Genomic DNA, 26136 nt, shown 5'->3' on the forward strand with positions numbered 1-26136 from the left:
GACTTTCTGTTTCTAGACACATATTATGCAGAACGCAGAAGGAGGAAATCAAACAGTCTTCAAGGAATTCATCCTCTTAGGATTTGGGGATGTCGGGGAACTGCAGCCCCTCCTCTTCCTTGTGTTTCTACTGATTTACACCATGACTGTGGCCTGGAACATCATCATCATTGGGCTAGTGGTGGCCGATGGACACCTTCACACCCCCATGTACTACCTCCTGGGGAACTTTTCATTCATGGAGATCTGCTACACCACCACTCTCCTGCCCAGGCTGCTGGCCAGTCTCGTGACGGGCGACAAAACCATCTCTGTTCACAACTGCATTCTGCAATTATGTTTCTTTGTTATCTTCTCGTCTGTGGAATCTCTGCTGCTAACCGCAATGTCTTTGGATCGGTACCTAGCAATCTGCCATCCCCTCCGTTACTCGGCTCTGATGAATGGCAGGATCTGTTGCCTGCTGGTGACAGGGTTCTGGACAGCGAGCATTGTGGGTTGCAGTTTAGGAACTCTTTCCTGGAGGGGGTTAACGTTCTGTGGTTCCAATGAAATTGACCATTTCTTTTGTGATTATGCACCCCGGATAAAACTAACCTGTGGTGACACCCGGGTACGGCCACTGTTCACGTTCATTATTGCAGTGATAGGGTCGGTTGTGCCCTTTCTACTTAACCTGACGTCCTACGTTTGTATCATCGCTGTCATCCTGAAAATCCCTTCCGCAACAGGGAGGAAAAAGACCTTTTCCACCTGCTCCTCCCACCTCACTGTGTTGACAATTTACTATGGGACCGCGATGATTGTTTATGTGGTTCCAGCAGCCAACACTCTCAAAGTTCCAGACAAAATAATCTCGGTTTTCTACACCGTCCTGACTCCCATGTTTAACCCTGTCATCTACAGCCTGAGAAACAAGGAGGTTAAAAAGTCCATGCGGAAAGCAGTTCTTCAGGTGATTGCTTTGAGAAACAGGCTTTGATTCCTTGAGAATATGGGTCCACACTTCATCCATCCATCCATCCATCCATCCATCCATCCTTCTTTCTTTCTTTCTTTCTTTCTTTCTTTCTTTCTTTCTTTCTTTCTTTCTTTCTTTCTTTCTTTCTTTCTTTCTTTCTTTCTTTCCACAAAACTTTTTAATGTATGGCTACATCTAGACTACAAGCCTCTTTTGAAAGAGAGCATCTAGACTAAAAGCAGATTCTTCGAAAAAGTGAGCCACTTTTTTGAAAGAGAGTCTTGACGCTCTCTTTCAAAAAAGCACAGTTTGCATTCAATAGCATCTTTTTCGAAAGAGTATTTTCAAAAAAAGGTGTTATTCCTCATAAAATGAGGTTTTTTTCGATTGCTACTTTTAAAAAAAATTGCTACTTTTTTCTAAATAATCCTGTATTTTTTCCTTGTATAATGAAGTTTTTTTTATTGCTACTTTTTTTGGAAAAACCCTGTAGTCTAGACATATTGTATGAGACATACTTTGTGAAAAGTGGTCTTTTTCCCAGATACCTACTGAAGTAAATCATTTGTCTTCATTTAGTCATAAATAAACATGCGTGACTAAATTCTACAGGGAGCTTAACATCTCTTGTGTGGTTCTAGGTCTTTTCCCCTTCCACTGAATCAATGACATTCATTTTCCGCTGATGAGGATATTCTGTTTTCAGTTGTGACCCTGAAAAATTGGGTGCCAACCTGCAGTTGGATGGAATTTTGTGCAGATCTGTATTTGGGGAAACCAAAAATGGAAGTTGGTGAAGGATCTGGAGTGACCTTCCAGGTAAAATTTCCTACCGGTTCATACACCGTTGCAGAGTAAAGGCAACACTAAGACACCCTTATCTACATTGATCCACCCTTTCCTGAGTGGCCCACTATATTCCACATTGTAACAGCCTAAAAAGCCAAGCGCTGGGTACTTAAGAGAACTTACTACCACTCTACCGGCTTCATTTATCAGGGACACTCTAATTGACAATTTTTTCCTCCTTTTTCCTTCACTTCCCCTACTGCACCCCTATCATCTGTCTTTCTCTGCTATTTATTTGGGAATTGGACCCTTTAAGTCAGTGGTCCCCAAACTTTTGAGGCTGCCGAGCACCTGGGGGTGAGGATAGTATCTTATCCTGACAATTCCTTCCAGCACCGGGAGGCAAAAGGCCTTTTCCACCTGCTCCTCCCACCTCACTGTGGTTACAGTTTACTATGGGACCCTGATCACTGACTACGTGGTTCCAACAGCCAACACTCCCAAGTTCGTACACAAAATATTCTCTGTCTTCTATATATGAAGCCTGAATCCCATGATCAACCCCGTCATCTACTGCCTGGGAAAAAAGGAGGTGAATAAGTGCCTGAGAAAAGTTATTCTGAAAGTGCTTGCTTTCAGAAATAGGCATAGAAATGAAAAGGGTGAACTGAGGTCTATCACAAAATAGGGATAAACTGATTCATTTTCTCAGACCTAGTTGTGTCCCAGAAAAAAGGATTTTTCTTTCCTGCTTGCTTCCCTGCTTGTTTGCACTGGTAACTCATTAAGGGTACGTCTACACTACAGCGCTAAGCTAATTCGAACTAACGCGTCTAGAACTAAAAACTAGTTTGAATTAGCATTTTGCTAATTCGAACTAGCATGTCCACATTAAGTGGACCCTGAACAGGGCTTAAGGATGGCCGGAAGCAATGCCGGCAGAGCATCAGAGGAGGACTTAGAGCGTGGAGATGCTGTTTCAGGCTAGCCGAGGGCTGCGCTTAAAGGGACCCGACCCCCACCCCAGACAGACAGTTCTCAGGGGTGCCCCGCTTGCAAACCAGTCCTGGCTTGGAGTGCCCGGAGTGCCCACACTGGGCACATCACAGCACTCGGCCATCAGACCGGCTGCACTTGCCGCAGGCTGCCATCTGGGGAGAGGGAACACTTGGGGAGCTGCAGGCGAGCTTCCACCCCCAGAAGCCCGCAGAGCCAGCCCAGTCCTCCCCATCGGGGGCTCGTACCCCATTCCTCCCTCACCTCCTTCCACTTACCCCTCCCTAGCCCCTTTTCTTGATGTACAAAATTAAGGACAATTGTGTTCAAAAATGGACTCTGTCTTTATTGAACAAAACTGGGGGAGACTAGGAAAAGGAGGTGGGAGAGGGGAAGAGAGAGGCTAGGAGAGGGGAGGGCAACTAAAATGATCAGGGGTTGGGAACAGGTCCCATATAAAGAGAGGCTAAAGAGACTGAGACTTTTCAGCTTAGAAAAAAGGAGACGGAGGGGGGACAGGATAGAGGTCTCTAAAAGCAGGGGTTGGGTGGAGAGGGTGCATTCTGAAAAGTTCTTCATTAGTTCCCATAAAGAAGGACTAGAGGACACCAAAGGAAAGGAATGGGTAGCAGGCTTCAAACTAGTAACAGAAAGTTCTTCTTCACATTGTAAGCTCAGGGCTCAGGGTCGGGGGTCTCAGTGGACCCCCTTGATTTTCATTCACACTTGCTCCTGGGTGGCCAGGCTGGCAGCTCTCCTGCCCTAGACAGCCACTTTCCTGTGCCTAGTGTGGAGATCGTGGACGATGTCCACGATGTCCGCTCTAGACCAGGCGGGAGCCCACCTCTTGCGGTCCCGGGCAAGCTCCCGGGAGCCGCCAGCCTGGTCCCGGGAAGAGGGGGAGGGCTGGAGGGCATCAGGTGGGTGGCTTGATCCGTGCCAGGTGCAGGGTCTGCTGGCTGGGTGCTGGCAGGCTTGCACCTGGCACAGGCACCGTAGCCAGCCCGTGCCCCTTTAAGGGGTCCGGGGCCGGGAGGGGGGCAGACGAGTGTTGGTATTTTAACCCCGCCTCTCTGTTTGAAATATTCATAGTGGCTTACACATTTTTTAAAACACAATAAAATATATATAATAATTTCAAATAAGAGAACTCAGAAGGACATAAAACCTGCTAAAAGCTCATAAAAATAGGAGATTAGAAAGTAGGGTATATCACAACGTCTGCAGGGGAAAGTAAATGAGAGATTGCAGATTTATTGGCACTGATACTTTTAGTTTAACAGCAAGGCTCTGCTACTATGTTTAAACAGGTCTGTATTTTACAGCTCGTAACATTTGGGGAAATAAACAGGTGCTTTTGCGGAAAAGCGTCCTGCCAATCTAGATGTGCTTTTCCGAAAATACTTTTAACGGAAAAGTTTTCCGTTAAAAGCATTTTCGGAAAATCATGCCAGTGTAGACGTAGTCTCTGTGAACAGCCCCATCTGAGATCCTAGGAACACACAGAGGTGACTATGACAATCCACAGACTTTGCTGTCGGGTTCTCTCTGCTCATTTTATCCTGCTAGCTTGATCAAAACTCACAAATGTGCATCGATCCACGCTGGGAATTACACTTAAAAGCTACAACATGATTGGTAAAATACCAATGTGTGAGCTGGATCCAGTGAGCCTGGTTCAACCTTTGATGGGCTATCACACTGACCTATTGACCTGGACATCCACAGGTGTGGGGCAATCAGAACTCCCGTTGGACACGGGTCCCCGTTCCCAACCACTGAGAGCCGTGATCACCCGTATCTGCGGAGGCACAGGTAAATATAGTGGCAATGTCTCACCAATGGCCAAACCTAGTGAACAGCTGCCATTTTACTGCCCATCCATGAGCTACGAAATAGTTGTCCCCTTGGTTGAGTGCCTTTCCAATCTTTTTTTTATTATGTCTTGTAGATTTAGTGCTTTGATATTGCTATGAGAAGAGATTTCAAAATCCCAGCCTGAAAGACTCTTCCAGTTGAGGAGTGCTTACGGGTGTCAGTTGGCACATTTCTATAATTCAATACATTTTCATATGCTTCATTCACCTATATCAGCAGCACAACTTCTTAATAATACAAGAAGTCATTTTGCTGAGTGACAACTTCATTCACCCAGCAGCGAGCTGCATTGGTACAAGGAGACCTACACCAATGGACCCGACAGCACAAGCTGACCAGGTGCACTCCATCAATCTGTCATGGTTTCTGTCCCTAGGTAGCCCTAATGGAGAAAGCAGAAGGAAGAAATCAAACTATCATTAGTGAATTCATCCTCCTAGGATTTGGGGATGGCCCTGAACTGCAGCCACTTCTCTTCCTGCTCTTTCTGCTGATCTACGTTGCGACAATGGGTGGGAACCTTCTCATCATTGGGCTAGTGGTGGCTGATTTGCACCTTCACACCCCCATGTACTTCTTTCTGGGGAACTTGTCCTTCCTGGAGATCTGTTACACCTCCGCCATCCTGCCCCGGCTGCTGGCCAGTCTCCTGACGGGGGACAGAGCCGTCTCGGTGAAGGGCTGCATTGCGCAGACATATTTATTTGGTTTCATTTCAGCTTCAGAATGTCTGCTGCTCACGACCATGTCCTGTGATCGGTATATAGCCATATGCCACCCCCTCCGCTACTCTGCCCTGATGACGGGCCGGGTGTGTGCCCAGCTTGTGGTGTGGTCCTGGATAAGTGGCTTTTTGCTATGCACCATGATCAATGGTTTTTTCTTCCATTTACAGTTCTGTAATTACAAAGAGATTGACCATTTCCATTGTGATATTTTACCCATGATAAAAGTGGCCTGTGTAGATACCCAGACTGTGCAACTGGTGACATTAATTATCTCTGCCATAGGGACACTTGTTCCTTTTCTCCTTACCCTGGCGTCTTACATTTGCATCATCACCACCATCCTGAGAATCCCTTCCAACATCGGGAGGCAAAAGGCCTTTTCCACCTGCTCCTCCCACCTCACTGTGGTTGCAATTTACTATGGGACCCTGATTGCTGTGTATGTGGTTCCAACAGCCAATACTCCCAAGATCTTACAAAAAATATTCTCTGTCTTCTACGCTGTGCTGAATCCCATGATCACCCCCTTTATCTACTGCCTGAGAAACAAGGAGGTGAATAAGTGCCTGAGAAAAGGTATTATGAAAGTGCTTCCTTTTAGTAATTGGCATAGAAATCAAGAGAGTGAATTGTAGTCTATACCAAAATAGAGATGAATTGATTCATTTTCTTAGACTCATTTGTGTCTTGGATAAGAGGACTTTTCTTTCTTTCTTTCTTTCTTTCTTTCTTTCTTTCTTTCTTTCTTTCTTTCTTTCTTTCTTTCTTTCTTTCTTTCTTTACTAGGCTGTGTCCAGACTCAAGGGATTTTTCGAAAAAAGTAGCCTTTTTTCGAAAAAACTTCACCTGCGTCTAGACTACAGCCGCGTTCTTTCAAAATTAAATTGAGAGAACGCGGCTTTTCTTTCGACGGCGGAAAACCTCATTTTACGAGGAAGAATGCCTTTTTTCGAAAGTGCTCTTTCGAAAAAAGGCTTTCTTGAATGCAAACAGGGCTTTTTCGAAAGAGAGCATCCAGACTGCCTAGGTGCTTTCTTTCGAAAAAGCGGCTTGCTTTTTCGAAAGTACTGCTTGCAGTCTAGATGCTCTTTTTTGAAAGAGGCTTTTTGAAAGTATCTTTTGAAAAAGCCTCTTTTGAAAGAGGCTTGCAGTCTAGATGTAGCCTATGGGTATGTCTACACTACAGAATTTTGTTGGAAAAACAGTTGTTGTTCTGACAAATCTTGAGTTACGTCCACACTGCAATTGCATTCTTCCAAAAGTAAGTTGAAAGAACAGAGGGGGCTTTGTGACATTGGTAATCCTTTTTCTAAGAGGAAGAAGCCTTTTTCCAAAAGAGCTCTTTCAGAAAAAGGCATGTGTGGAAAGAGGAAAAAGCACAGGTGCCCTGGTGGCCACTCCGTGCATAGCAATCTTACATGCACGACAGAGTCCATTCACTGTGGACACTTTGGCTATGTCTTGACTACCTGGTTATTTCTTGAAAGAACTTCCCCTGCTTCTAGGCTGCCACCACATTTTTCAAAATTAAATGGAAAGAAAGTAGCAGATGTTTCAACAGCGGTATGCCTCATTTTATGAGGAAGAACATCTTTTTTTGATAGAGCTCTTTCCAAAAAAAAAAGGCGCTTTTGATCGCAAACAGGACTTTTTCGAAAGAGAGTGTCCAGATTGCCTGGCTTCTATCTTTCGGAAAAGTGGCTCACTTTTGCAAAAACACTGTGGCCGTCTAGAAGATCTCTTCTGAAAGAGTGGCTTGTTGTCTAGAGGTACCCTATCTGTCAAAAAAGCAGGTCAGTTTTTTTATGTGCTTTCGCACTGTGGATGCTCTCTTTCAGAAAGCTACATCGAGACTACAAGCTTCTTTTGGAATAAGCTTTTCCAGAAGTTCTCTTCCAGAAAATCTGATTTTGAACCGGTTCAAGGAGAGCAAGAAGTGAGAAGTTTTTTCTGCGTGCTATTGCCTAAGTTTAGCTGAGATACATGCTTCAAGAGAGCTCCCTGGACCACCATTTCCCTGCTTCTGCTGATTGTTCGCCTGCCCCTCCGAGGGACAGCAAAGCTTTCACAGTACGTGCTCTGGTTGTCCAGCTTTTGGACACCGCAGCACTCTTTGCCATGGAACTGGAGCTGGCTCTGGGGACACGATGGCCCCACACGGCCAGGCTGCAGGTTCTGAAGCACTTTGTGCTCCACTGTGAGGGGGAGCGAGGCCCTTGCACCCACACCTCACAGTGGAGAGATGCTTCTGGAGGCTGGACCTGAGACAGAGTCAACGCCAGCCTGGGCAGGGCCCACATGCAAATAGAATGCGTGTTCGGGTGCTTGAAGGTACAGTTCAGGTGCCTCCTGACCTTCCTCGACATAGGGAAACACAGCATCCCTGAGGTGGGCTCAGCCTGTTGGGTTCTCCACAACACTGTGGAGAGTAAGGGGGAGGCCTCACTACTTGGATGAGGGCCAGAGGCCAGCCAGCAGGGAAGGGCCTTAAAGCAACCATGCACCGCTGCCACCCGTCATCAGGTAGGAGTGAGCATCTGGGAGGTCTTGAGTTAAAGTTTCTCTCAAGGACCCCAGTAACTCTCCCCAGGTCCTCTGCAGTAGGGGTCTGTGCCTTATCCTACTATACCATTCCCTCAAAACCCCTCCCTTGCCCACTTACCTGTAAACTCAATTAAAAAAATGTTTTTTTTTCCAAAAGATAACTTTGTATTTTGTTTTCCAGTACAAGTAATTGGGGAAGATGGGGATTGAGAACCTGGATAGGAGAAGGGAGGAGGGAGGCTCAGAACTGGGGCTGGGAGTGGTGTGTAATGTGGCTGGGAGTTCCTCCTCAGATCTGGGGATCTTGGCAACCTCGGGGTGGGTATGGCCTGGGACAACATGGGGGTGGGTAAAATGGGGCACTGGAGAAACATTTGGATCCACCAGTGGGCGTCATCCCGAACCTTCTGGGCCAGGGTCTGCTGAATGTCCTGGAGGATGCCCACATGCTACCTCATGAGGTCCTCCTGGACCTTCTGTTACCTGCAGCTTCTCCAGGGTCAGACAGCTGGTTTGCCTGCTGGTGATTGTCCCTCCACGGCTGGTCTAACTGTGGGGAATAAAGAGGGAGAGGCCGTCAGTCATCCCTGCAGACACTCTCCTTGAGTCCTTGCCCTCCTCTGTGAACTTAGAGCAACAGTCCTGGGGACAGGGTATGTCAGACACTGACCCTGAGCCCTTGCCCTCTTTCTGAGCTGCAAGATACAGTCTGTGTGCAGCAGAATCTTTCCTGCTGTGGTTGATGGTGGGAGATATCCCCTGCACTCCCAGATATCAGATGTGTGTGAGGCCTCCTCGGAGCCTGTGAGCAGGAGCCCGGGGGTTCTTCAGGGATGCCTTGTCGGATTGTGTGCCATAGATTGGTGCTTCCATGTGCACGCACTGTACTGCAAGAGCCAGGCCAAAAAGCCGAGCGACAATCAAACGCCAGCCTCTCAGTGTCCACCTTCCCCACCCTGGCTATGTCTAGACTGCAGGCTTCTTTCGAAAGAGGCTCTTTCGAAAGCATCTTTCGAAAGAGCCTCTTTCGAAAGATCGCGTCTAGACTGCAGGCGGATCTTTCGAAAGAGAAATCCGCTTTTTCGAAAGAGAGCACCCAGCGAGGTTTACCGCCATCGAAAGAAAATAATTTCGAAAGAACGCGGCTTGAGTCTGGACTCAGAGGAAGTTTTTTCGGGAAAAGGCTACTTTTCCCGAAAAAAACCCTGAGTCTGGACACGGCCCCTGTGTGCATAGAAAACTAGGAGCACTCACCTGATGGTGCCTCCCTGGACTAGGAGGATGCCTGGGAGACAGCCAGGCCCTGGGGTACCGGGTCCACGGTGAGGGTGCTGATGCTGCCTGTCTCTTTCTCCTCCTTCTCTTGGCTTGGGCCCCCGGGCAGGTGGTGATGGGCATACACAGCCCCGAGTCCAACACCAGGGGTGGGGAAGGTGCTGCACCACTCCCCAAGATGCAGTGGAGCTCCTTGAAATAGGGGCAGGTGTGAGGTCCTGTCTCAGAATGTGAGCCGTGCTCCCTGACGCTGGTGTAGCTCTGGCACACTCCTTTACCCACTCGAGGCTCCGGGGATGGTTCCCCCCTGCAGCCAGGGCCTTAGTCATCCAGCCACAGATGTCAGTGTTGCAACATCTGGAGCGGAAATCCTGTAGGGTTTCCTCTTCACTCCAGAGCTCCAGGAGGGCCCTGTATAATTTTGACTCTCTCTGCATAACATTTCACACAGAGAATGTTCACTAGGTCAGCTCTATTTCTGAGTGCACACTGCTTGCTCCCTGCAAGTAACAATTATGTACCATGGGTCTAGTAGCAAACAGAAGTGTTTTATGAAGTGCGAAGGGTAGGATGTGTGTAGTTGCCAGTGAAAACAGGCACATCAAAGTAAGTTCCTAAATTTAAATGTATAGGAAATGCCCAGCTTGTTCTAATATGCTGTGAAACTTGCTGCATGCAGATCCTTTCCAAATAGTGGATCCTATTTCAGGAGAAAAGGTTCCAATCAAAGTTGTTTTTTTACTCTGACTTGGCTCTCCAGCCCTTCAAAGGGTATGCCTACACTACAAAGTTAATTCGAAGTAACAGCTGTTCTTTCGAATTAACTTTCATGGTGTCTACACAGCCAAACTGCTATTTCGAAATAAATTCGAAATAGTGGAGCCCTTATTTCGAATTTGGTAAACCTCATTCTACGAGGAGTAACACCAATAGCTATTTCGAATGAAGTGCTGCGTAGACACTTAATTCCAAAGAGGGGGCCTCCAGCCCTTCCCAGGGAGCCCTGGTGGTCACTCTGGGCACAACCAGGAAATCTTAGTCTCCTCTCCCCCATCCCCAGAGCCATTAAATGGGTAGACCCTGGCCACAGTGCCTGTGCCAGCTCCAAGCCTGCCAGCCCAGAGCCAGCAGTGGCCAGCAGGGCTCCTGACCCAGTGGCCCCAAAACATGAGCCAGCAAGCCACTGGCAGCCAGCCCTCCACCGCTCCCCAGGAGCAGTCTGCCAGCTCCCAGGAGCCTGACAGGGGCTGGAGAAGGTGGGCACCTTCCTGGTCCAGGTTGGAGATCAAGGACCTTATTCAGATTAGGGGGGATGCCCCCAATGTCCACGATCTCCGCACTAGACGGAGGAACACGCCCGTCTATGGCAGGATAGCTGCCAGCCTGGCCACCAAAGGCCACATGCGAACCCAGGAGCAGGTTAGCATGAAAGTCAGGTTGGTCCGACGAAACCGCCAACCCTGAGCCCTGAGCTTCCCCTCCTCCTTCTTCCCCTTGCTTCCCCCTTTCAGCTCCCTCCTCTCAGGTTTCCCCCTCCCCTCTCCCACCCTCTCTCTTCCCCTCTCCCACCTCCTTTTCCCAGTCTCCCCAGAGGTTTATTCCCATCCCCCAGTTTTGTTCAATAAACCCAGTTTCTATTTTTGAACATACGTGTCTTTTATTTGACATCAGGAAGAGGGGCTAGGGAGGAGTCAGTGGAAGGGCGTGAGGGAGGAATGGGGCATGAGCCCCCGGTGGGGAGGATGGGGGAGGCTCTCAGGGCTCCTCGTGGTGGACACTCACCCGCAGGGCCTTCTGGATCCTGAAAGCCCCCCGATGGACCCCTGGATGGCAGCCTGCAGCAAGTGCAGCCGGGCTGATGGCAACGACCCCACGAGACACACCCAGGGGAAGCTCTGGCTCCATGTGGCCGAGTGCTGTGGTGTCCTGAGTTTGGACACTCCAAGACAGGACTGCTTTGCTGTCCCTCATCGAGGTAAACAAGCAAGCGGGGAACCCTGAGAACTGTCTGTCCGGGGTGGGGGTCAGGTCCCTTTAAGCACGAAGCTCAGTTAGCCTCAGGCAGCAGCCCCACACACTAAGTTCCAACCTGATTCCCTGCCGGCACTGGTTCCGGCCAGCCTTAACTTCGGTTCAGGGTCCACTCAGTGTGGATGTGCTATTTTTTGCGTGTAGATGTGTTATTTTGAATTAGCTGAATTTGAATGAACTATTTCGAATTAAGTTAATTCGAAATAGTGCTTTAGTGTAGACATACCCTTAGAGTGATCCAGGCAGCTTGCCAAGCCAGCTGAAGCCCCAGGGCTGTGGCTTCCCGTTGCTTAAACAGTCTTGCCCCCAGAGTGTGAACAAGGAGCAATGGAGTAATCGGTAGCAGGTTTAAAACTAATACAAGAAAGTTCTTCTTCACACAGCACGTAGTCAACCTGTGGAACTCCTTGCCACAGGAGGCTGTGAAGGCTAGGACTATAACAGAGTTTAAAGAGAAGCTAGATAATTTCATGGAGGTTAGGTCCATAAAAGGCTATTAGCCAGGGGATAGAAATGGTGTCCTTGGCCTCTGTTTGTCAGAGGCTGGAGAGGGATGGCAGGAGACAAATCGCTTGATCATTGTCTTCAGTCCATCCTCTCTGGGGCACCTGGTGCTGGCCACTGTCGGTAGACAGGATACTGGGCTAGATGGACCTTTGGTCTGACCCAGTACGGCCGTTCTTATGTTCTTATGTTCTTATGTCTCAAGTTTAGGGGGGAGGTCTAGGTTGGATATTAGGAAAAACTATTTCCCTAGGAGAGTGGGGAAGCGCTGGGCTGGGTTCCCTAGGGAGGGGGTGGAATCTCCATCCCTAGAGGTGTTGAAGTCCCGGCTTGACCAAGCCCTGGCTGGGATGGTTGAGTTGGGTTGGTCCTGCTTTGGGCAGGGGGCTGGACTCGACTCCTGAGGTCTCTGCCAACCCTGGGATTCTGGGATTCTATGATTCCTATTAATTCATTCATTGCTTTTTATTTTCATAGTGAGAGAAGTCAGATCTTATGAGGATGGAGATTGTTGCCAAACGCCTTCTGTTTGCATTTGATCTCTCTGTGCCAATATCCATATGGCTGTCTGTATCAAAGGGGACAGAGGCGCCTTGCCTCTGACAAGTGTATGGATTGGCAGGACATGCTAATTGGAGGGACACTCAGACTCCTAACCCCCCACAGAATTTCATTTCTTTCCCTTCTGCAGACGTGTTCTACATTCTCTCATGGTGGCAGCAAAATATTTCCCCGAATTTCCAAGCAGTACCGAATTTCCAAGCAGTACCAGTCAATGGGATGGGAATGTCGTAGGATTCAGTAGTGGGGGACGTGATCCGGGGTCACTCAGAATCTGTTAAGCTCCCTGAAGTATCTGAGCACTCGCGTCCCTGTAATTGTAAGTTAGCAGCCGCTATTTTGGTCACAGACACCATTTTGGATCATAAAACAACAACTAGGAATCCAGCTTGGTGTCTCTTCTGTCCTCTCCTTTCCCAGGCTCCTTTCCCACGCTCCATCTGGTGGCGGGAATCCCTGGCAGTCATATGGGTATAATCTGCCCAGTGGCTGAAATCACATGCTCAGGGGCTACACTGGTTACATCAAAATCTGCCCCAAAACTGCAGATTTTATAGGACCACCTCTGTTGTAGCCAGGGCTGCCCACCTGACTGGCAGAGTGTTACTGCTGTCTCTTAGGGTATGTCTACACTAGCCCCCTAGTTCAAACTGGGGATGCTAATGTAGGCATTTGAAGTTGCAAATGAAGCCCGGGATTTAAATATCCCAGGCTTTATTTGCATCTCCCCATCAGGGTGCCATTTTTAAATCCCCCTAGTCCGAACTAACTGCCCACGCCTACACGCGGCAGTCAAATGTTAACTCGGACTAAGTCCTTAGTTTGAGTTAACTGTTATGCCTCGTTATAACATCCCCAGGCAGGACTCTGCACTTGTCCTTGTTGAACCTCATCATATTTCCTTTGGCCCAATCCTCTAATCTGAACCAATCCCTGCCCTCCAGCATATCTACCTCTCCCCCTAGCTTAGTGTCAGCTGCAAACTTGCTGAGGGTGCAATCCATTGAGACCAGAAATTCTGTCCAAATCAATTGCCTTTGAAATGAGACAGTTAATTTTTTGGTCTGTTTCATGGTCTTTTCGGCCAGCAGGTATCTTGTCTCTGCTACTTTCCTGTGAAATCAGTTGTTTTCCGATAATTCCCCTCTGAGATCAGAGTAAGACTGCCCTAATATACTTGTTTTTCCTGTTGTAAAATAAATATTGTTTCCCTCATGCAATCATCTCAAAATCCCTCCAGAAGAAATTTCAGGGGACATTGAATCATTTCATAGGAAGGAGAAAGACAGACATCCATTTCTGTAGAAGGGAATAAGTTGTAAGTACACCAAGAAACCTTGCAGAATCCAAACAATCAGGTTTCCTGAGATAATTGAGGTCTGTCAAAAGTAGACAAGAACAGAAATAAAGTATAAAGAGTTTTACCTTATCTCAGAAAATAGAAAGGAGGAATTAAGGTGAAGGTTTTTCCTAATATGTGACCTAAATCTCCCCCACTGCAATGTGAGCCCATTGCTCCTTGTTCTGCCATCTGCCCCCACTGAGAACAGCCTCTCTCCAGCCCCTTTGGAACCCCCTTCAGGAAGTTGAAGGCTGCTCTCGAATCCCCCCTCACTCTTCTCTTCTGCAGAATAAACAAGCCCAAATCCCTCAGCCTCTCCTCAGAGGTTATAGGCTCCAGCCCTCCGCTGTACCCTCTGCAATGCATCCACGTCGTTTCTGTAGTGGGGACCGAGAACTGGACGCAGTACTCCAGATGTGGCCTCACCAAAGCCGAATAAAGGGGAATAATCACTTCTCTGGATCTGCTGGCAATGCTCCTCCTAATCCACCCTCATATGCCATTAGCCTGCTTGCCTACAAGGGTGCCCTGATGACTCAACTCCAGCTTCTCATCCACTGTAATCTGAAATTTATCATACTCCATTTTGTACTCTTAACCTCCATTTTGTGTATCTGGCTTCCCTCTTGAGAAAGCAGGCGTCATTTCACCCCCTCTAAGCTACAATCACTTACCATCGAATGGGAAACAGCGCAGGAGTAGAATGAGGTACAACCACAAAGTGTTTCTAGATGGTTGAGGCCATGGGTTAGATACTAAGGGTGACTAACGGTCACTATGAAAAAGCCAAGGGGTTAGTTGAAAATTGTCGGGGTAGATCATGCTTTTATCAGGGGGTTGGATTTCCAATGTCTTCCAAGTGGTTTCATTTATTACATTGGTGGGCCAAACCTCAGGCAAGACAGATTAAGATGGGGCTAGGCAGGTTGTTTAGGGGCAAACCCTGATTGTCAGGGTTACAGAATCAGTATAAACGTGTTTCCCGGCATCCAGTGATCAGGACAAGGCCAGCTGTGTTCCCCAACGCCTCTCTCTTGGGCCAGTTCCATGCGTGTGCTCTCCAGAAGATGTGTCAGAACTACAGCCAAGAACAGCATTGGGCTGGCTGATTTTCTTTGTTTATAATTAGTTGGAGCTCTGGGAACGTATGAGATCTTCGTTCTTTTGTATCAAGTGGGGAATATATTACTAATGTGGCTATTGTTTTAAGCAGAGCCTTCCAGAGTTGCCAAAAATAATTAGGCTGGCTTGAAAATTTCAGGACCTACTTACCTACCTACCTACTTTTCTATCTTTTATTGTCAGTCTAGCTTCTATTATCTACTTGTCTGTTTGTGTTTCTATGTCATTTATCTTTATCTCTCTTGTATCTGTAGTTCTTCATGGAGGGCTGGTTAGGATTTACTGCCGAGGTGTCCTCACAGGTCTCTGGCTCCGTCAATGATGATAACCAGAAGGCTGCTTGCGTGTGTGCTCAGTGATGTGGGCCACGTCAGCTTGTGTACTTAGTCTCCACAGCAGATCCCAAGAGAGCCCCAGATAAGGATGGTCAGGTTTACTGTAGAGCGAAGTACAGTCACAGTTGTCAGTAGACTCTATGGAACCACTATGCACGTGGACTTGTCACAATGGAATGACTCAATCGGTGGGAGACCCCACTGTCCCTTAGGTCATTCAAAGGCTGTCCCCCCAAGGCACCACCTTATATACAGATACAAGTCACACCTCACTGCTGATGTATCAGGTTGCTACCCTCTGATCTTAGATACCACCCATCACCCTGTACCTTGTGTTTTGATTAGATCATCTCTATCCACCATTCTGTCATTTTAGACCCTTTCTTGAACCTGAGTCTGTATCCATGAGGAGTGAGTACCAAGGTCTTTTCTAATGAGCTGGTGAGATCATGTGCTTTCTAGTATCAATGATTGCTCTGCAGTCGGTACCTAGCACCGATGAGTGTTTTGCACTCTCAGCCCTGTGCGTGCCAAGTTCTGTGAGCGGGGGCCTTCCTTCTATTTGTCTATTTTTACTGAAGCCAATTATTTTTATTCATCATTTATTGTGTGCTGTTATAATTAATGAATATGCTATGTGATGTATTAACATTGTCTCCTAATGACTGAAGTTGTAGGGTTACAGAAATATCGCATTAATTAAGAGTGAGAAGGGACTGTTATTTATCTAAGTATGTAGGATTGAATGGAACCTACCAGATTTCAGTTTAACTATTTCAGTCTTTAGACATAAAAAATGCTGATATAAGTACGTGACCAAAAGAACAACTCAATGCTCTAGTGTTATGGAGAAAGAGGAACCAAGTAGTTATATTGTGAAAAAATTAACTGGAAGATTAATTTCAAACCATAATGATGCTGTAATGGCACATCTGTTTCCAGCTTCCGCCTTAGCCACATGATTATTAAGAAAGGGATTATTAGGAATTATTAAGAAAGGGATAGAAAATAAGACCCAGAATGTCTTACTGCCCCTGTATAAAACTATAGTACACCCACATCTTGAATACTGTGTACAGAAGTGGTCTCCTCACCTCAAAAAAGATATTTTGGCCTTAGAAAGGGTTCAGAAAAAGGCAACTAAAATGATTAGGGGTTTGGAACGGGTCCCATATGAGGAGAGGTTAAAGCGACCAGGACTTTTCAGTTTAGAAAAGAGGAGACTGAGGAGGGATATGATAGAGGTCTATAAAATCATGAGTGGTATGGAGGGGGTGAATAAAGAACAGTTATTTATTAGTTCCCATAATAGAAGAACTAGAGGACACCAAATGAAATTAATGGGTAGCAGGTATTAAACTAATAAAACAAAGTTCTCCTTCACACAGCGCATAGTCAACCTGTGGAACTCCTTGCCAGAGGAGGCTGTGAAGGCTAGAACTATAACAGAGGTTAAAAAGAAGCTAGATAATTTCATGGAGGTTAGGTCCATAAAAGGCTATTAGCCAGGGGATAGAATTGGTGTTCCTGGCCTCTGTTTGTCAGAGGCTGGAGAGGGATGGCATGAGACAAATCGCTTCATCATTGTCTTCGGTCCACCCCCTCTAGAGCACCTGGTGCTGGCCACTGTCGGTAGACAGGATACTGGGCTAGATGGACCTTTGGTCTGACCCAGGTTGACCATTCTTATGTTCTTATTGTGCACCAATGTTAACGAGAATAAAGAGAACATCACAACCCATCCAAATCAGGATTCCTTAAGGCTACGTCTAGACTACATGCCTCTGGCGACAGAGGCATGTAGATGAGGCTACCAGGCATAGGAAAATGAAGCGGCGATTTAAATAATCGCCGCTTCATTTAAATTTACATGGCTGCCGCGCTGAGCCGATCAGCAGTTTGTCAGCTCAGCGTGGTAGTCCAGACACGCGGGTGTCGACATCAAAGGCATTTGTCGACCACCCAGGTATGCCTCCTGGGATGAGGTTTACCTGGGTGGTCGACAAATGCTTTTGATGTCGACACCCGCGCATCCAGACTACAGCGCTGAGCCGACAAACAGCTGATCGGCTCAGCACGGCAGCCATGTAAATTTAAATGAAGCAGCGATTATTTAAATCGCCGCTTCATTTTCCTATGCCTGGTAGCCTCATCTACATGCCTCTGTCGCCAGAGGCATGTAGTCTAGACGTAGCCTAAGTGTCTAGGAATGAAAGGAGGGTTACGATTTTTAGAGATGTCTAGACAGAATCACATAATTAATAAAGTGCTAATAATGGGAAAGGTGAGGGCTTAGGTGAGTATGGAGTTTGTGCATGTTTGGATAGTCACAACTTTCTGGGTAAAATGAATAAAACATGTCAAAGGGATTAGGCCTTGTACTTGTGTGGTCACTGCCCTTGGTTTTTATGTTCCTGGAGACTGAAAATCTGAAGCAAGTAACAGAAGTGGCTTTCACTGTGTTAATCATTAAACAGTAGTCACCAGCGCCCAATAAACAATTGTGTAACACCACATGACAGACAGCACTTTAAATCATATAAAAGGCCATTTTATACTCTCTCTCTCTCTCTCCCCCCCCCCCCGTACCGCCAAACATTAAGCAATAACAATGTTGTAATTTTCAAGTCATTTCCCAAAGGAACATACTACTGCTTCTCTCCTCACTGGGGAGTTGGCCGTGTCTTACGTTGAAATACATCTGGTACCGCCAATGCCTGCACTCACCGAGGTAGATGGATCACGACCCTGATCCAGTAATTCAGCATTCCCTCTGTCACTATATTCAATGTGACTAACGGTGACTAATGGTCATTCTCAAAAAGCCAAGGGTTAGATGAAAATCGTTGAGTTGGGCTTGGTCCTGCTTGGGGTAGGGGGCTGGACTCGGTGACTCCTGAGGTCTCTGCCAGCCCGGGGGATCTGGGATTCGATGGTTACAAAATGATGCACTGACAAAAATCTCTTTAAGGAAGCTCTTAGCTCCGAAGTAAACAGTGAGTATTGGCTGCTGGCAATGTCCCAGGGTGGTGGGTGTGGGTTGCCTGTCAGTGAGCACATGCTGTCTAGGGTTAGGAATACACCCTATAAAAGAACTGATGGCTTGGGACAGTCTAAAAGGCAGAAGTCAGGCAGGTGCTGGCAGAAAAGCTGCTGGAGAGAAGTTTTAAGCTTTTGAGAGATCCGAAAGCAGAACTGACTGACCGGAGCTGACTTGGAAGTAGCAGCTGCTGCAAGCAAATAGCATGGCAAAGCCAACGGAGAGAGTAAGCCGGCTACTTTTAAATTGTAGTAGAGCGTGGAAGACAAGAGCTGTCGCCAGTGATTTGCTGCAGCCCAGTCCTCTGTAGCAAAGCCCACGGCCGAGAGACATTTCAACTCTGCCTCTTGCGGGATCGATGGTCCTTCTTTCAAAGTAAGGGGAAGGTCTCTGGGTTTGAGGGGGAGAGTATGCCAGGCAGGGAACCCGAGGGACATCAATATGAAGAGGCCAGGTTTTAGAAAGAAATGTGGCCATCACTATCGAAAGGTAACGTACACGTCTGCCAAGCCGGTTCATTTATTACCCTGGAGGGTCATCGCTCAGGCAAGACAGACTAAGAGGGGGCTCGGCTGGTTGTTTGGGGCACTCAGGGCCTGTTTGTCAGGGTTACAGAATCGCTCTAGGTGTGTATCCTGCCATCCACTGATAAGGACGAGGGCCAGCTGTGTTCCACACGGCTTCTGTCTTGGGCCAGTTCCATGCGTGTGCTCTCCAGAAGCTCTGTCAGAGCTAGGGCCAAGCACAGCATGGGACTGGGCTGATTTTGATTGTTTATAAGTAGTTGGAGCTGTGGGAACATATGAGGTCTTTGTTCTGTTGAGTCAAGAGGGGAATACATTACTAAAGTGGCTAGAGTTTTCAGCAGCGCCTATAAGTGTTGGAAAAAGTAATCAAGCTGGCTTGAAAATCTCATGATCTATTGATCTACCTACCTACTTACCTATCTACCCACCTATCCATCTTTCTATCTACTTACCTTCCTCGCTAGTAATTAAGCTGCCTTGAAAATCTCTTCATCTTTTGAGCTACCTACCTACCTACTTTCTATCTTCCATTGTTTGTATATTTTTATCATCTCTTTGTCTGTGTTTCTATGTCTTTTATATATAGATCTTGAATTATCTGTCTGTCTGTCTCCCTATCTATCTTTGTTGACTATAGTTAAGTTAAAAGGATTGGAAGTGTGCCAAGGTAGAACTTCTCTGTTCTTTTATAGAAATAGGGAAGTTAATTTCTCATCTTTCTAGAATTTCCTACAGTATCTATTAGAGATGGGTTCACAAATGTGATTGAAATTCAAAAGGAGTTGAGAAGGAAAAAAAGGCGTATCTTCTACATCCTGGGAGCTCTCTCTCTCTCTCTTTCTCTCCAATCTTTTATGTGTCTATTTTCTACTGAAGCCAATGATTTGTGTTGATTGTTCATTTATTGTGCACTGTTGTAATTACCTAATATGCTGTTATAATTAATTAATATGCTATGTGATGTATTATCATTGTCTCCTAATGACTGAAGTTGTAGGTTTATAGAAATATGATATTAATTAACAGTTAGAAGGGATTGTTATTTATCTAAATATGTAGGATTGAAGGGAGCCTACCATTTTTTGAGTATTACAGATCTTTCGAAATGGGGCATTTCAGTCAAAGGATCCCTATCTTGACCGTGGGTTTTTTTTATTTTATTTTTTTGAAAAAAAGCTGTTGCCGCTATTATGTAAATGAAGTGCGGGAAATTCAAATTCCAGCTTCATTTGCAATTTCGATATGTTTAATTTACAGCCCTTAATCGAAAAAGGGATGTAGTTTAAACATACCCTAATTAAGTAGCATTGAACAGAGCCTCCCAGATTTCAGCTTAGTTATTCTATGCTTTGGGCTGAAGAAATGCTGACATAAGTAGGTGACCGATGAATAACCCAATGCCCTATATTTAAGCAGAAAGAGGAATCAAGTGGTTATATTGTGAAAAATTACCCGGAAGATTAATTTTAAACTTAAAAATACTGTAAAAGGTCATGTATTACGAAGAGGCTTTTGCACAAAAAGGAGCCATCTACACAGGGAGGGAGCATAGAAAAAGAAGCAGATCCTTTTGGTGGGGACTGTTGAGGAGGGCTCCGGTCGGGATAATGTAAGTAAGAGCCATTAAGGGTAGTTCAGGAACCTAATGGCTCCTTGATATGGTCAATGATCTATTAAGAGGTATGTTTTTCCTATGGACCAGTCCTTAAGAAGGTCTGAGAGTCCCCTACAAAGACATGCACCTGGAAGTGTCCATGAGTTTCTCTGCTGTTTTCATTGTAGTTGTTGACCTGCTGGTCCCAGGAGACTGGATTTGGAACGATTTCTTGCAACACGTGTTAACTCCTTTATGCTTAATAAGCTGGGCCACCATGTACTGATCTGTGATGCTCTCAGTCCCTTTCTGAGATCTGGAGAAGGGCTCTGTGATCTTTGGAAGCTTCTTTCTTTCACCAACAGATATTTGTCCCTCAACCACTTTGACTCTCTTTCTCCTCCCTGAGTTTTCCCCTCTGTTGTTTCAATATAAGAGGTGTGAAATCCCTCTAAACAGGTTCCACCTTGACAAAGCCCTGGCTATGTTGATTTAGTTGGGATTGGTCCTGCCTTGGGCAGGGGGCTGGACTTGATGACCTCCTGAGGTCTCTTCCAGCTCTATGATCATATGATCCGTTAATGGAATTTCTGGATCTCTATACGTTGTCCCATCCTGACAGATTTTTTGAGCACTGATACATTCTCTTGACATTCTTTCCTCCAGGGTGAAGGTAAAATCAGAATTTCCCATGAACTATCAGCAGGGGAAAAACTAGGCACAAGGAACAGAAAGGTGCGGGTGAAGAAATGCCTGGATAATCTTGGAATTCCCTGTAATCTGGTAGGTGTCCGTTGATGTCTTGTTGAACACTAGAGGGATATAAAGGAAATTGACAACGAGAATGATTACTTAGTGCAGAGCTGGTGAAAATATGTTCTTCAGCAAGTTGTGGGTTTGGGTTTTTGTTTTGTTTACCTAGTTTATTTTTTTAAGTCTTTTAGAGTAAAGCCAACTGAAACCACTCGAGGGAACGGCTAAAATTAAGTGCATGGCAAAGAGCGTTGCTGAATTCAGATGAACCTAAATACATGTTTCAATAGAAATGAAGGAAAGAGCAGTGAGTCTGTAGAGATGTCCGGTTTGGCCAAGATACATGGCAGAGAGGCATTGCTGGCTCTTGATGGCCTATGTCATAGACTCATAGACTCATAGACTTCAAGGTCAGAAGGGACCATTATGATCATCTAGTCTGACTCCCTGCTCAGTGCAGGCCACAGAATCCCACCCACCCCCTCCTAGAATAATCCTGCCATCAAGCGCCCCTCATTGGTTGGCGCCATGGGCAGCTACCCGGCTCACCCATGTTTCCATCTGGCCCTGAGAAAGGGAGACAGCGGAACTGGAATTCATTTGCAAATTCAGTGCTAAGAACACAGGATTGAGTAGGGATCATAGCTGGTTCACGCATTACAAAGTTAATTTCCCCTGCCATCCTGACTTGATTAGCTTTCTTTTGTTGTCCTTCTATATATGCACCCCTGCCTCTGTAAACTCCACTGCAATACATCTGATAAAGTGGGTTCTACCCACAAAAGCTTATGTCCTAATAAATCTGTTAGGACTAGTCTACTCTAGACCAAGGTCAGCCTAAAGTACGCAACTCCAGCTAAGTAAAATACATCGCTGGAGTCAGTTTACCTTAAGCCGAGCCTTGGTAGCATCCACACAGTGGGAGGCCTAGAGAAGCAAATGCTCCCATAAGCTTCCCTTACACCTCACAACAGCAAGGAGTACAGATGCCAACCAGAGTCACCCCCAACCAAATCTAACGCCAGAAAATCAACCTACAGAACGCTGGTCTTCCAGTAAGTATTAATGTGCCCCAAGTTTCTAAAGTCCACAGGACTTCTCCTTGGTTTGAAGATACTGCTGGGATTTGTCTAATGTAAACGAGTGCAAATAAAGTGGCAAATAAAGACACTCACATGTGGAAATGTTTGCAGATCTGGGTCCTACAAGATATTCGTTTCATTTTAATGGGTAGCAGGTTTAAAACTAATAAAAGAAAGTACTTCTTCACACAGCGTGTAGTCAACCTGTGGAACTCCTTGCCAGAGGAGGCTGTGAAAGCTGGGACTATAATAGAGTTTAAAGAGAAGCTAGATAATTTCATGGAGGTTAGGTCCATAAAAGGTTATTAGCCAGGGGATAAAATGTTGCCCTTGGCCTCTGTTTGTCAGAGGCTGGAGAGGGATGGCAGGAGACAAATCGCTTGATCATTGTCTTCAGTCCATCCTCTCTGGGGCACCTGGTGCTGGCCACTGTCGGCAGACAGGATACTGGGCTAGAAGGACCTTTGGTCTGACCCAGTAAGGCCGTTCTTATGTTCTTATGTTCTTAACCGCATGATGGCATCTCCTAAGTGGGAATGTGGGTCTTTTTCTGTAGTAACCGTGGAAGTAACTTAGATGATGAATGGTGTTTCTTCAGCAACCCCGGTTTATATGGTGTCGGGTTTTTTCTCCTTTCCTCAGGATGACGTGCCGAATATCGCCATCTTGGGGGCTGGGGGAGGCCTCCGGGCCATGATAGCCCTGTATGGAACCCTGCAGGAGCTACAAACTCAGGGCCTCCTGGATGCCATCATGTACCTGTGTGGGGTCTCAGGGTCAACTTGGTAAGCGCATGTCAAGGGATGTGAGATACTGTCGATACTGTTGACAAAGCTTCTGTCGACAAAGAGCGTCTAGACTACATCCAGTTCTGTCGACAAAGCAATCCGCTTTGTTGACATGACAGTGTAGACGCAAAGGACAGCGTAGATGCAATAACGCCTGCTGTTGACAGAATTCTGACAACAAAAGGTGTTATTCCTTGTAGAATGAGGTTTACAGCCTTCGACAAAACTGCTGAGTTCTGTTAATGTTATGTCGACAGACCTCAGCGGCAGTGTAGATACAAGTATAGTTTTGTCGACAAAAGTCCACTTTAGTCGACAAAACCCTGTAGTCTAGATACACCCATAGGGACCATAATGTTGAAACAACAGAAGTTCAGATTTCTCCCTCACAACCGTTGGCAAGTGGTTTCTTACCAGGGAGAATGGTATCAAACAAAGATTGGATATTAGGAAAAAACTATTTCCCTAGAAGGGCAGGGAAGCACTGGGATGGATTCCCTAGGGAGGGGATGGAATCTCCAACCCTACAGGTTTTTATGTCCTGGATTGACAAAGCCTTGGCTGGGATGATTGAGTCGGGGTTGGTCCTGCTTTGGGCAAGGGGCTGGACTCGATGACTCCTGAGGTCTCTGTCCACCCTAGGATTCTATCATGTCCTTCAGAACATCTGGCTGGTGTAACAGGGCCACACAGTGAGGAGCAATTGACACAGAACCTAAGGGGTTTAGGAACTCTGGTCTTGGAGCAATTGAACAGGAGACTGACATGAGTGGGCAACTTTCAATCGCTTGTAGGGCCTGATTTTCCCCCATTAACACCGTAACTGAGCTCAGCTGTGTTTATTTCTACTGTGTCCCTGTGAGGTGGGAAAGGGCCGAGGCTTAGAATGTGACTGGGGATAAATCTGTGGGTAAGCAGATCCCACATTTTCTGATGTCTAGGTTAGTGCTGCAACCACTGAACCATACTGCCAAACTTTCTGTACAAATGGCCCCACTGAAGTCCACACTTCAGCAGTGGAGCCATGGGTGGCTGTGGAGATGTATGGATGTTACAACTAGCCCGGCTGTAATCAGAGCCATTCACACTGTGTGTCATGGACCCTGCATACTTCTAATGGAGATTCTCCATTAGCTTAGTTTGGGAAGGGGCTGGGGGACATAAATTGTACAACTGCTAATGTGGTTTTCCACAGCAGCTAGCCGTGAGATCCTGCAAAAGTACACCACTGCGTGAGAATAATCTAATAAAGACCTGTGCAGAGACTGAAGGGGCTGGGGATAAAAGCCCCTATTCCATTCCCCCCTGCAATGGTGTGTTTTGTGGCTCTGGCAGGTGTATGTCGTCTCTCTACAAACATGAGGACTGGACAGAGAAATTGCAGGCCCTGGTGGAACGCATGTGCACTCGACTTGACAAATGGACCTGGAACCTCCCCAAAGCCACAAAAATATTACTTGAGGCAGCTAAGGATGAAAACTACTCACTGACCGATTTCTGGGCCTACACTGCGATCTATGGAATGATACACGAGGTGGGTGGAAAACGTTTCCTTTTGTCTCTCGCTAAGGATCCTCGTCTGGCCCCCCTCTCCAAAGGATGAGCGCCCCTCATGATCCTTCCAGGAGGTTAGCCTCACAGGGTGTGTCTAGACTACAGGGTTTTGTCGACAAAAGTGGACTTCTGTCGACAAAACTATACCTGCGTCCACACTGCCTTTGAGTTATGTCGACATAACGTCGACAGAATTCGGCAGTTTTGTTGACGTATGTAAACCTCATTCTACGAGGAATAATGCCTTTTATCGACAGAGTTTTGTCGATAGAAGGTATTATTGCATCTACACTGTCCTTTGCGTCCACACTGTTATGTCGAGAAAGCGACTTGCTTTGTCGACAGAACTGGATGTAGTCTAGATGCTCTTTGTCGACAGAAGCTTTGTCGACAGTATCTGTCGACAAAACTTCTATCGACAAAACCCTGTAGTCTAGACATACCCACAATGTCTCTGGGAGGTGGGAAAATGTGCTTAGGGGAAACTGAGATTTGTGGCATCCCAAGACCAGATATTTTAAAGGAATGAGCTTGAGGGAAGAGCACCCTGACACCTAGAACCCATTGATTTCAATGGGGATTTAGGGGACTAAATTTTTTTTTTGAAAATCCCACTAGATAACTCACTACCTTTAAAACATCCTCCTTGAACAGCTCAAAATGACATAAGTCATGTCTACACGACCTGGTTGATCTGGTCAGTGGACCGAGGGGGATGTGCCTGGAATTTCTCAGCCTGGGTTGGCATGTCCACACTCCTCGGCACTGACTCTGTCAATACTCCAAGGCTGGGACACTCATGGAAAAACTCAGTCGATGCCCAACACCCACCATCAGCTCCACTGGTTAGGTCCTCCCTCCCGTTTCCCAGCATCTTCAGTGGTGTGTGGGAGGTGCTGAAGGGTGGGAGACCTGGGGTCAATTGGGACCCAGCAACCTCTCAAGGGAGGCATTTAGGGATCTGGGGCAAATCTGTCAGGGATGGTACTTGGTCCTGCTGTGAGGGCAGGGGCCTGGACTTGATGTCCCTTCAGGCTCCTTGAGATATGTCTATCTCCATATATTAAAGTCCGGGCTTGGCAAAGCCCTGGCTGGGATGATTGAGTTGGGGTTGGTCCTGTCTTGGGCGGGGCTGGACTCGATGACTCCTGAGGTCTCTGCCCTCCCTGGGATTCTATGATACCTATGTACATGTGAGAGGCTCCATTGAATTCAGTGGAGTTACTTAAGTCAGTTCATCACTTGGGTGAATGAAGGCAAATTCCACACCTGTCTAGCAATCTTCTTAGGGTGTGGCAATGTTCTAACACTGGATGCTCAGGTTTAGGCTGAGCCGTCGGGGCATGGGCAATGTGAAAACCATAGTTTAGAATTCAGAGTGTGTTTGTCTGGACCTATCGAATCCTGTCTTTACAGCTGGACAAGGGACACTTGTCGGAGCAGCGGGGTGCAGCTGAGAATGGAAGAAACCCCTACCCCATGTATGCAGCGGTGGATGAGCAAAGTTTCAGCAAAGTAACTGAATACTCTGCAGGTAAAAACAAACTTCACTGGGTTGCCTCATCAACATGCAGATCCTCAAGGTGGCAGAGATGTTGAGGTTATGTTTAGAGCACATTGGGGGGGGAAAGTAAATCTTTTTTTTTCTTTGCCAAGATTGTGAATGGATTTTTCAATGCTGCATGACATTGTCTGCAATATTCTTTTGCTTTCTCCCTAGACATTTTATCAA

General features: G+C 46.5%; 1 protein-coding gene across 6 annotated transcripts in view; it reads left to right on the forward strand.

Annotated features, from left to right (window-relative positions):
- The first annotated feature begins 15260 nt into the window (after window positions 1-15260).
- LOC102446945 (cytosolic phospholipase A2 gamma-like) overlaps window positions 15261-26136 on the forward strand; it is a 34836-nt gene continuing 23960 nt past the window's right edge. Inside the window, exons 1-6 of one of the 6 annotated variants that reach the window (XM_075911994.1) lie at window positions 15283-15353; window positions 15443-15507; window positions 20894-21010; window positions 22705-22847; window positions 24186-24384; window positions 25821-25938. In XM_075911994.1, the coding sequence (XP_075768109.1) occupies window positions 22756-22847; window positions 24186-24384; window positions 25821-25938 (409 nt within the window). In that variant the 5' untranslated portion in view covers window positions 15283-15353; window positions 15443-15507; window positions 20894-21010; window positions 22705-22755. The other 5 variants (XM_025187975.2, XM_025187977.2, XM_025187976.2 and 2 more) reach the window with 5 other exon arrangements.

This window comes from Pelodiscus sinensis, chromosome 30 (genome assembly GCF_049634645.1).
Source record: "Pelodiscus sinensis isolate JC-2024 chromosome 30, ASM4963464v1, whole genome shotgun sequence".
NCBI classification, from domain to species: domain Eukaryota; kingdom Metazoa; phylum Chordata; order Testudines; family Trionychidae; genus Pelodiscus; species Pelodiscus sinensis.